The following is an 11,149-nucleotide window of genomic DNA, read 5'->3' as shown; positions in this document are numbered from 1 at the left end:
AAAAACCGCTGGATGTTCACATCTGCAGCAGTGCAGGTGTCAGCATCCACATGTTCTTACGTCACCGGTCATCCCAGAGCAAAGCGCGGGGACCTGAAGGAGCTGAAAAGTTTCCGTAACAAAGCCGCACGCTCTCTGTGGCCACGCCTCCTTCAGCAAACCTTTATAGAGCTCACATGTCACGAGGCCACAGCTCCGCACTTTTCACGCGCGCCGCACCCGAGACATCCATTCACAGACGAGAACAGAAATGTCTGGATGAGGAGGAAGTCTGCTGGAAGCTGCCAGCCGGAGTTGTTCCAGGATGCAGCAGAGAGACCGTTTCTCATGCGGGACAGTCCGCTCCAAATCTCTGAGCTGAGGGATGCCAGCACGCACACGGATTTCTAAGTGGACGCGCGTGCTTCGAGTTAGTCGTTAGTTATCTAAAAAGGTTTAAATATATATTAAAGCACCAGAAGGAGTTTAAAGTTTTCTTCTTGAGATCTTAGTCTTCACATTTCTACTTCACAAAGATGCATTTGGCTAAAGCTTTAGTGGTTCTTCTCGTCCTCCACTGCGCCACTTTGAGCTCATCCCTCTCGACCTGCGCCACCGTGGACATTGACCACGTGAAACGGAAGAGGGTTGAAGCAATACGAGGTCAAATTCTCAGCAAACTCCGACTAACGAGCCCCCCGCACTCCCAGGGACCCAGCAAGATCCCCTATCAGGTCCAGGCGCTGTACAACAGCACCAAGCAGCTGCTGGAGGAGCTGGAGCGGAACCGGCAGCAGAGCTGCGGGCAGGACAACGCGGAGACGGAGTACTACGCCAAAGAGATCTACAAGTTCAACATGATCTACGGATCTCCAGAGAACAGTGAGTAATTCACCGAAAAGCTGCGGTTCCTGCTGCTCTGCTGGAATTCCAAATGCGTAAATACGCACTAGAGGCGCGCGCACGGATCCAAAAAGATATTTGAGTTTAAACCATCGGATAGTTCTAAATTCATCTACATTTTCTATGATGTGAATAAATGGGTTTATAAAATGTGAATGAATCGGTTTATAAAAAGGCTCCAGCCCCCCCCCCCAACAAACAGATTTCAGGTGTCAGAGTCTGCATGAAAAGTGGACAGAGAGCTGCAGCCCTTCAAAGCTGATCTCATGAGTGTTTTGTGTTTGCCAGCCTGCCGTCAGTCTGAAACTTTTCCAGGAAATTCAGCCCCCCCCCCCCCTTCTTTTCCTCAATGGATCTGTCCGTCCTCCCAGATGTTCCCGTTTCCTCTCCAGTCAGACATAGATGAGAGCGACATCTGCCCAGCGGCGGCGGCGATGCCTTCAGGGAAAGTTATCAGACAGGAAGCGCTGGATGACAGAAGGACTTCCCCATCAGCCTTGAAGCAGAGACACCCCCCCACCCCCCACCCCATTCACCATGAGAGGGTTCCTGCCAGACTATTTAACAAGCTGGTCGTTGAGCTCAGACCCTTAACCCAATTTCCAAGCTCAGGTTCTGGTTCGGACACATTTATGTTGAACTCCTGAGATTTCACTAAAGATTTGAAGGTTTTGGTGCTGATCCTGCATTGCTGACCCAAGATAAAGGCTGGGGTTTAATGGTTTCACTAAACTTTTCTTCTTTGTGGATCTGAATTTAGTTCAAGAGCCTCGTTTTTGTGGCCTTTTGAAAACCGTCTCTTCCAGGAATCGGGAAGACATCTAGACACACTTCACAGCTCACTTCAACTTAATGGAGCACAAAAAAGGTCCTGCAGCCAACACAACTCCAGATATCACAATCGCTTTACTGGCTTGGCAGACGGGGTGAATCCAATGTTATCTCCTACACAGAAAAATGTTTTCTTGATGCTGCTTATGTTCAGAATGACTCTGAGCCCAGAAAGATGATGGTTCCTTTTCTCTGGTAAATTTGAATGACGGGGGCCTCCTTTAGGTGAGATGCCTCTGCTCTGATCACCTGCAGAAACAGAAAGGCTTGAATTGAAGCTCATCTCTCAAGCAGCTGTTTGTTCGTTTGCTTTCAAAAAGTTTGCTCTGAGAGAACAGAAGAGAATAAAACTTGAATGCAAGTGTATGATAAATGAATAAATTCAAACCCGCAGCTTTCAAAATTTAGATCATTGTGTTACTCCGCCCCCTTTCCCCCGCACAGACGATCTGCTCTACTGCCCAAAAGGAATCACCTCCAAGGTTTTCCACTTCAACGTGTCGGCCATGGAGAGGAACTCCACCAACCTCTTCAGGGCCGAGTTGCGAGCCCTGAGGGTCCCCAATCCAAGCGCCAAGAGGAATGAGCAGCGGATCGAGCTCTACCAGGTGCGTAAAGGTACCGTTTCCTCATCGTTCTACAAACACCAACACAAAGTCAAGGCAACTGCAGACTTTATAGAATCTGCCGTTTTAATAGTACACACAGCTTTATTTCAGCATAGAGAAAGGTCTATTCTACCATCTTTCTGCTTTTCTTCTTATTGTCATGACTTGATTCATCACTAGGCGGCAAGACAAATTTATTCAAGCCATTTCACTTTGTGTCCTTCATCACGTTCAGACCAGAAAGAACCGTTCAGACTCTGTCGAGTGAAGCTTTTGGGGAAACTGAGAACAGACAGGAAGAATTCCGACCAGCAGAACCAGAGTGATGGGAACAGATTAGTCGCATGCACCCGTATACAGGGGTTGACCCGCTCGGGTTCTGCAGGTTTTTGGATTGTCCAGGTCTGTGGAAGGTCATCCAGATGAGCGGCTCCGCACAAACAACACTCCGTTTCTCTCATTTCTTTATTCCTAACAGTCACGCCGCAGCAACACGTATCACACAAAGAGCACTAATGGGGTTGGGGGGGGGTCCTGAAAAAAGGAAAAATCTGTACGACGCGCCTGCATCTTCCCCCTTTACATGTTGTATAAGTGTTGGCTATGACGTGTGGCCCGCAGCGTGCCTGCAGAAATAAACATTTTCTCTCTGCGGGTTCACTGAGCGGCGGTCTATGATCATCTGTCCGGGTCACCTGCGAACAGGTTTGACCATGTTTCATCCAGAGACGGCCCAAATCCACCCGTAAAGGCAGTTGTGACCAAGACTAAAGTTCCAGAGAAAAGTGCTGCAGAAGGCGAGTCAGAATAACCAGCAGAGAAATCACAAACAGACTTTCACTGTGGGATCTATTTCATGCATTTCAGCTGAAAGTTTCTGTTTCCTGGAAGAATTCAAAAGCTACAAAAACTGCTGAAAAGGTCTTTATTTGAGCTAAACATCTTCCCAGTGAAAGTTATTTTTTGCCCGCGGAATGAAAACGCTTTCCTTCTGGATCTGGATCAGGGCTGTGAGTAAATCCATGAATCAGAGTTGGTCCAGTATCTGACTAAATCAGATAAAAAAAATCAAAGGACCAAATAATTCTAACTTTTGACAATTTCTGCAAAAATATTTCTACTGAGACCCTATTAAAATGAGAATTACTGAAGAAGAGAATGTGATGAAGATCGACTAAATACTTTGATGAAAAACGGATCCAAGCTTTGCTGAAGGATGGATCTTAAGGTGTCTCAGTTTGAACAGAACTCCTTAAGGAGTTTGATCTTCTTGTGTGGAATTATTTAATGCAAAGGTAACAGAATTACAGATCGCAAAGACTAGAAGAGATATGGATGTAGTCATGTGACCTGATCTAAAGAAACCTGCAGGTTCTGGGGTTTTTAGGAATCTGAAAGCCTGTTCTCTCTGAACACTGGGCTGGTTTCATTATCGCTGTGAGAAACCATCAGAAAGAGTGTTTCACCATCCGGTACCAAAGCATGTGATTGACAGCTGGCCTGAACCCCGAGATGCTGGAGAAAAAGAACCACGAGCAGCATCCCTTCTTGTCTCAGGTGTCTGAAATGCTCCTGTCAGAAAAAAGTCCGGTTTTAAGACTGCCTGAGCCGCTGTGTCAGAGTTTGTTCTTCAATGAAAAACTGGACAATACATGTTTGCTAAAGTTGTTTTCACTTCTCATTGAACTGTCCTTCCTTTTAAAATAAGACGTTTGTACCCTTTTACATCCCTTTCAACATAAACAACTAAAAAATGGATTTTTACAACTGTAAGATCATGCGGCCGAACGAGCCCGTTCGAAAGCAGCGCTACATCGGAGCCAAGCACGTGCAGACCAAAGGCACCCCGGAGTGGGTCTCCTTTGACGTCACGGAGACCGTACGGGAATGGCTGATGAACCCAGGTGAGTCCGAGGTCATCCAGCTCTGGGATATCACATGTCAGAACCCTCTACCGCCGTCATGGGGATTCCTCCTCTTCATGCTTCTCGCCGTCAGGATCCAATCTGGGCTTGGAGATCAGCGTCCACTGTCCCTGCCACACCTTCAGGCCGAACGGGGACATCATTGACAATGAAAACGAGGTTCTGGAGGTAAAGTTCAAAGGTGAGACTCAGAAATGGCCAGTTTGGTCCCTGTTGATCCGCTCTGGAAGCTTCTGGTTTGGCAGATGCACCAAAAGGGAAAATGTCTGCTGGAAGCTTTCAGCTGCTTTAGTGCATCAACAGTTTGTCCTGAATGAAATGCAGAGAGGGTCAGAAATGGTTGAAACCGTGAAAAATGAATCCTGATTCATTTCAATGTCTCTGCTGGTTCAGGGGTGGATGGAGACGAGGAGCCCAGCCGCCTGGATCTCGATCAACTAAAGAGGAAGAAGGATCTTTATGTTCCTCACCTCATCCTCATGATGATCCCCCCGCATCGCCTGGACGCTCAAACCACGCGTCGGCGCAAGCGAGCGCTGGACGCCAACTACTGCTTCTCGTATGCAAACCTCCGCCATGACAGGGCCAGAAACGCCACGGCGACCCCAACGCTGATGTGCTTTTTCTCCGCCGCAGAAACGCTGAGGAGAGCTGCTGCGTTCGCCGCCTTCACATCGACTTCCGGCGGGATCTGGACTGGAAGTGGATCCACGAGCCCAGCGGTTACGATGCCAACTATTGCTCCGGGCCGTGTCCCTATCTGCGGAGCTCGGACACCACGCACAGCTCGGTACGTCGACAGCTTCTGTCCAGTTTTCCGCTCTTCCTCATTGATGTGAAACTCCTAAAAGCTGAAACTGGAAGGTTTCATGTGTCGAGTTAACGTTTGTTTGCTTTTTCCTTAAAAAGCTCCTGAGTTTGTACAACACGCTGAACCCGAGCGCGTCGGCCTCTCCCTGCTGCGTCCCTGCAGACCTGGAACCCCTGACCATCCTCTACTACTCTGGACGGACGCCTAAAGTGGAGCAGCTCTCCAACATGATCGTCAAGTCCTGCAAGTGCAGCTGAAGGGACGCTGGAGGCGGCGTCCACGGCGGGATTCATGAGGTACAGAAGCCACTGGAACCCTGGGACTGGTGGTGGAACTGCAGCAAATCCTGAAGGAGACCTGAAGGAGTCTGATCTGAACCCAGAGACGCAGAGCTTTTCTGGAGACGCTTTCTTTCTGTCTTCCATCCCAGTTAGTTCTAAATGTACAGCAGCTGTGACCACTTTCAGGTTCCTTCACTGAACTCGATCAAGAAAGAGTCGTGGCTCTTAAAGAACGGAGAACCTGCTTCATCCTTAGGACTTATTTAAGATCAGAACCTCTATTGTGAAAAGTGGATCAATAAATTGTAAATGAGGGAAATTTGAGGTGTTTAATGATGATGCTTTCGTCCGGATTTTTAATCATCTTTTTCTTAGTTTGCTTTAAAGTAACTGTCTTCAGATGTTTTTTTTAGTTCTCCATCATGTGACCAGCTGTCTTCCGCCGTCATCATTTTTCCCTCTTTTTTGTTGAAAGTCTTTCATCCAGCCGAGCAGAACCTTTCTCCCTGAAAGATCAGGATCTCCGTCATGAATCCGCTTTGCTGTCACGGTGGTCCACGCCGTGCAGCAGATCCCAATCATTTTCCCTTGGTTACTCAAAGCCTTTCACTGTTGAAAAAGCTCCATCATAATAAAATTGTCATGAAAAGAAGCTGTGGATGATGTGAATGCGGGAGAAAAGAAGTGTGGGCGGAGCTGAACTCCACTCCAACGAAAGCCTAATCCAACCCATGAGGGGGAAATAAAAGGGTAACGATAAGATCTGCCAAGGAGAAACTTAAAAGCGTGGATGCCTGAAACCGGATGGAACTGAGGGGGGGACAAAACCTGAACTGAACCAGAAAAGCAACAAATCTTCTTAAAAATAACATTAAAGCTTTATGTGCCCCGAAGGCACTACTTACCCCTGCCCTCACTCTCCCTTTCTGCCCCTGCCACCCGAGTCTGAGCTGCACGAGACAAATTCATGAAAAAAAAAAACATTTTTCAAACTGGCAGCTCTTCTGTTGGTTTATCTCCATAGCAACCATTTTATTTTTTAGTCGTCTGGCGGCGACAAACAGGTCTGTTTAGTTTTTTAAGGAATCAGAAAAAGTAAACTTTTGGATTTCCTTGGCAACTGAGTTGTTGTTTTTTTTAACCACGCCCACATTTCTAATATGTTCAAATCGTCTGTCATATTAATCCGTCCAGCTTGAGCCAGTGATTGAATCTTCACTGGGAGGAAAAATGTGCGAGCAACAGGAGAACGCCACATTTACGAGCTCGCCACGCTAACGCCATTCAGAGTTGAAAAACTTTGAAACCAACCTTTTTTCCCCCAGTAGCTTCCCAGTGATGCTCGAGGAGTTAGGAGGCGATGGATCCAAATTTCTAAGAGGAGTTGACATTTTTAGAGGGTAAAATTCAAGATGGCGGCCTCTTCCTGAGGTCAATCTGCCGAGTTTCAGATTTCACAAATAAGCAAACCTGGAACCTTTCCCAAGGGGGGGGGGGGGGGGGGGGCTCCTGAAATTCCTCTTTTCAAGGGGACAATGGGATTCTCCGGCAGCAGGTCGAACACCACCTTCAGTAGGAGGAGGAAGATCATGTCTCCCTTTTACGTCACATTTGTAAATATTTTGCTTTCCTAATGAGCCGGCGCCTGAAAGCAGAAACCTGCAGCGGAAAAAAAGGTTTTACGTGGAGAAACCTTCAGGTGAAGCGGATCTGCGGAAACATTTTCCTGCTCACGTCACTGAAGCTAGATTTCCGTTTGCTTTTTGCCTGAATCTCTGGAGCTGCACCTGTTTCCTGCGCTGGCTTTTTTTTTTAACTGTGTAATAAATTCAAACCCTTCCAACCTCTTTTCCAGGCCTGAATGGTTCCGTCCGTTCCCAGAGCATGTTATTCCACAGATGTCTCGTTGTTTGGTCTGTTTTTGCCACATTTTTAGGTAAAACAAAGAGAAATTTCTACTAAAAGTTTAATAACATGATTCCACATGTTTTTTATCATCAGGATGGATGTAAAACAGGTGGTTCTGTTCTGACCCGACTTGCTTTGGTTTTAGTGCTAAGTTTTCTCCCTAAAGCCTTTCTTTTGAACAACGCCATCCTCGCCAATGTGCTGCGAATGGTCGCACGCGTTTGTGAAGATGTTGGTTTGAGCTAACTGGAGCTGACGGGTGACCACAGAGAATGTTTCCCTGTGTGCCCATTACGGTGGCCTGTCAGGATCAGTCAGACATGAACCATGACGGACGCACAAAAGCCTGGAGGGCTGGCCGAGGTCCGGGCCGGGGTCGGCGCTTTAATGGCTTTGCAGACAGCTCTGTACCAACAAACGTGCGGCTGCAGAAGGTCAGCACTTCGAGGCTCAAACATCTGTCTGCAGCTGCAGCAGCTTTTTCCACAACGCTGATTTGACAAGTGCCATTCCAAAAAAGGTCAATCGTGTGAGGACAGGAGCGCGGCGAGGAAAACATCAAAGCCTCCACAGAATCAATGAGTTTGGACGTTTGGTTTTTATGTGAAGCTGTGTGTGGATTTGTTCTGCGGGGCCGGAGAAACGAGCCAAACGTTGGGGCTACTTGTAAAAATGATTAGTCAAAAGGGTAAAAAAAAAAATTAAAAAAAAAGTTAAAGAATTTAAAAAAAAACTAACAGTTTTGACTTTAAAACTATTTAAAGCGGAATAAAAATAACCGTGATTTCATTTAATCTTTTTATGGGAAGAAAAAGGTCGAGTCAAGTTTGTTAAATCGTCAATTTTTACACAACTGATAGGATTTAAAAAAATATATAATCCAGCAAAGTAAAAATGTATTTTTACATCCAGCTGCTTTGAATTCTGCAGGACTGGGAGGTCATGTGGTCGGATAAAACCAAAACCGTTTGTTTAAAGGGGAGAGAATGCTGATCTGCATCCCAAGAACACCATACCCACTGTGAAGCACGGGGGTGGCAACATCATGGTCTGGGCCGTTTTTTCCAAAGGGGCCGGGACGACTGATTGGTATGAAGGAGAGGATGAACCGATTCACCTATGAAGAGATTTAGAAAAAAAAAACATCCTTTCATCTGTGACAACTTGAGGGATGAAATTTGACAGAGATCCCGAAAACACATCGCCATGGCAACCAAGAAGTGACTATGCAAAAAAGCACTTGAAGGTTCTGGAGTGCTCTGGCCAGAATGTAGAAAGTCTAGTGTTTTCCAGCAACAGCACCCAAAAACATCGCAGCTCTGGAGGAGATCTGCATGGAGGAATGGACCAAACCTGCTGAAGACCTACAGGTGACCTTTGACCTCTGTCATTAAAACCGGGGTTCTTTTGGTTTCTATTTTCTGCTGCATCGTACAAATAAATTCTTTAAAAATCAAATCTTTGTCTACATTTTGTCTCGCAGTTGAAGTTTTTCTTTTAAAAACATTTTAGGCCAAACTTTTCTCAAGATGGAAAACTGGCACAAACCGTGACTCACTGTTCTCAAAAGAAAGAAAGAACTCCAAATTGTAAAACGTCAGCTCATGAGAGTGGATTTTTCTGACGCAGCAGAGGAGAATCCCCCTGGTGATGGTTCAGAGCAGCTCAGATCAGTCGTCAGGCCGTTTCACGCCTTTATAGCAAAAAACGTCAAACGGCCTGATGAGTTAGGTCAGGAGGTCAAACGTGTTCCTGCAGGTTAGGTCAGCTTCAGGTCTGATGTGGTTTAACCTTCAGGTAGATTCATTTTGTTGAACCGGAACGTCTCTGACCCAGATTCCTTCCAGGACTCCACAAAACCTTGTTTCTGAACGTCTGGTGGACAAATCGGGGATGTGGTTGAAGTTCAGGGTCCACTTTGGGTTGAAGTCTGACTCCCTCAGAACTCCTACGGCACGGCACGTAAACGAAAAACCTCGCTCTTTTCACTCGAGCAGATTAACAGATGTGGAGCGAGGAAGAAAAATCTCAATGGAGGAGTGTGCACGTGTGCGTGCACGTGTGCGTGCATGTTTGGGAACGACCGAGTCCTCAAACGGACTGTTGCTGCAATAAAACCATCAGGTCACATTAGAGGGGTTCTCTGGCCCCAGGGTGGAAAGAGTTGTGTAATTCAGCAAAGGGAAGCATGTGCACACACGCACGCACACACACACACCTACACACACACACCTACACACACAGAAGTCAGGCCAGTACCCACAGTTAATGGAAGAGAGTGAAAGGGTGAACAAATATGTAAACACACGTCGACTTCATAGACTATCACGGCTAAACAGATGAATGGGAGGTCTGGATGTGTTCTGTTCCTGCAGGCGGCGTTTCCATGACACTTTTCCAGAAACAGAGGGATGGACAGAAGAGCGGAGACCGAGGAAGCCTGATGCTCGATGTAAACACTTTAAAAACGACACCATGCAACTTTTGACTGCAGAAAAAGTGCTCATTTATTGTACATTAACAGCAGAAACACTTTAGATCAGAGCGTTAAAATGAAGAATCACATCAGTGCTGCTGGGTTTTTTCCACGATGCAAGTTTGAGGGGTTTTTTTTTTTTATATTTCTCTTTGAAATATTACCATAAATATCTGATAAATGACGTTTTACTCACAGCAGTTCCTCTTTGCAGGATGTTAGACCTGCTAATGTCAGATCTGTTCCCAAACTGCAAAAAGCACCAGCTGCAGACAACACTGTGGGTGGAGGAGAAAACGCCATTCTGTGAAACATCGCCATATTTTCTTTGGAGGGGGTCAAATTATTTCCTTTATTAAATCACGTTCATCTAATTTTTATTCTATAACTCTTGTCTTAAATATAAAGACGAAGGTCCAAGCGTTTACGCGTCTCACGTTGCTCTCAGCGCACGCAGGTCCTACAAGTCCCTGTGACCTCATCAATGTGCAAACTGTAGTTCTCACCAGATCTAAGCCAAAAATAAAAACAAAACACAACAGCTAATATCTGCTCGAAAGGAGAAAGGTGTTTGCTATATTTCCTTTGTGGTAACTATTTTATGGATAGCTTAGAAAATTTCTGCTACTTTTTATGTGTTAAATTAAAACAATCTGGACCTGATGTTTTCGGCCTTTGTCTGACACCCAGACCACCTTGTGCTTCCTGTTTGGAACGCCAGGGGGGAGGAGTCACGTCCAGTTCTCCTACACGTTTCTTTGTTTGTTTTTTAACCGGACAAAGTAAATTTTGGGTCATTTCATTCAGTAAAGATAATTTTTTTTGGTGCTTCACAGTTTCTTTGATTTTGCTTTGCAGAATGCTGGTGCTTTTAGCTCCGCCCCCTTTGGCACCATGACAATAAATGTGGAAAATGGACGTTGGTGTGCAGTGAGACATGCAGAAGCTGAGCATAAGCACGGAAACGTTTTCAACTCCACTCTTCCATTTTGGTTGAAGCTCTTTGCTCCACTAGATGGTTGTAGGCGGAGCTTCATCCACGGCACGACACAACCATCGCCAGGACACGATTTCCACGAGTGCGTGTTTCTGTAGTTCCTAAGCAGCAGAGCTTGTGTCTAAGTGGAATCTGAGACTCCTGCAGGCCTCGCCGGTTCCGCCTCGTCCGGCCTGATTCCATGTGACTGCTCCAGGCTTTTATCATCGCCGAGAGCAGACGCCTTTCCGCCCCCACAGACATCATTTCACTTTTTGGACACGACTTCCTTTCAGCTATTGCAATCAGATAAGAGCTACAAACTTAAAAATGTCGATTCAGTTTTTAAGAGAAAAAGTTCCAGGGAATTTCCAGAGAAGAATCCCCTTTTTTCATTCTCCACAGGTTTTGTAGCTGGTTGCCAAGGACGGTTAGGAGTTAAAATCCCCCG

General features: G+C 46.1%; 1 protein-coding gene across 1 annotated transcript; it reads left to right on the top strand.

Moving 5' to 3' along the window:
• Positions 1 to 5,990, top strand: LOC101155815 (transforming growth factor beta-3). The gene is made up of 7 exons (XM_004083316.4): positions 1 to 861; positions 2,158 to 2,321; positions 4,096 to 4,225; positions 4,320 to 4,427; positions 4,640 to 4,805; positions 4,883 to 5,036; positions 5,156 to 5,990. Exons 1-7 carry the CDS (start codon positions 516 to 518, stop codon positions 5,312 to 5,314), a joined length of 1,227 nt encoding a protein of 408 aa, XP_004083364.1. The 5' UTR covers positions 1 to 515; the 3' UTR covers positions 5,315 to 5,990.
• The last annotated feature ends 5,159 nt before the right edge of the window (positions 5,991 to 11,149 follow it).

Source organism: Oryzias latipes, chromosome 24 (genome assembly GCF_002234675.1).
Source record: "Oryzias latipes chromosome 24, ASM223467v1".
NCBI lineage: Eukaryota > Metazoa > Chordata > Actinopteri > Beloniformes > Adrianichthyidae > Oryzias > Oryzias latipes.
This window is presented reverse-complemented; position numbering and strand designations above follow the sequence as displayed.

Coding starts and splice junctions, on each gene's coding strand:
- LOC101155815 (XM_004083316.4), top strand. CDS start 516: ATGCATTTGGCTAAAGCTTTAGTGGTTCTTCTCGTCCTCCACTGCGCC. Junction 2,322..4,095: donor AGCGGATCGAGCTCTACCAG/GTGCGTAAAGGT, acceptor TACAACTGTAAG/ATCATGCGGCCGAACGAGCC. Junction 4,806..4,882: donor GACGCCAACTACTGCTTCTC/GTATGCAAACCT, acceptor TCTCCGCCGCAG/AAACGCTGAGGAGAGCTGCT.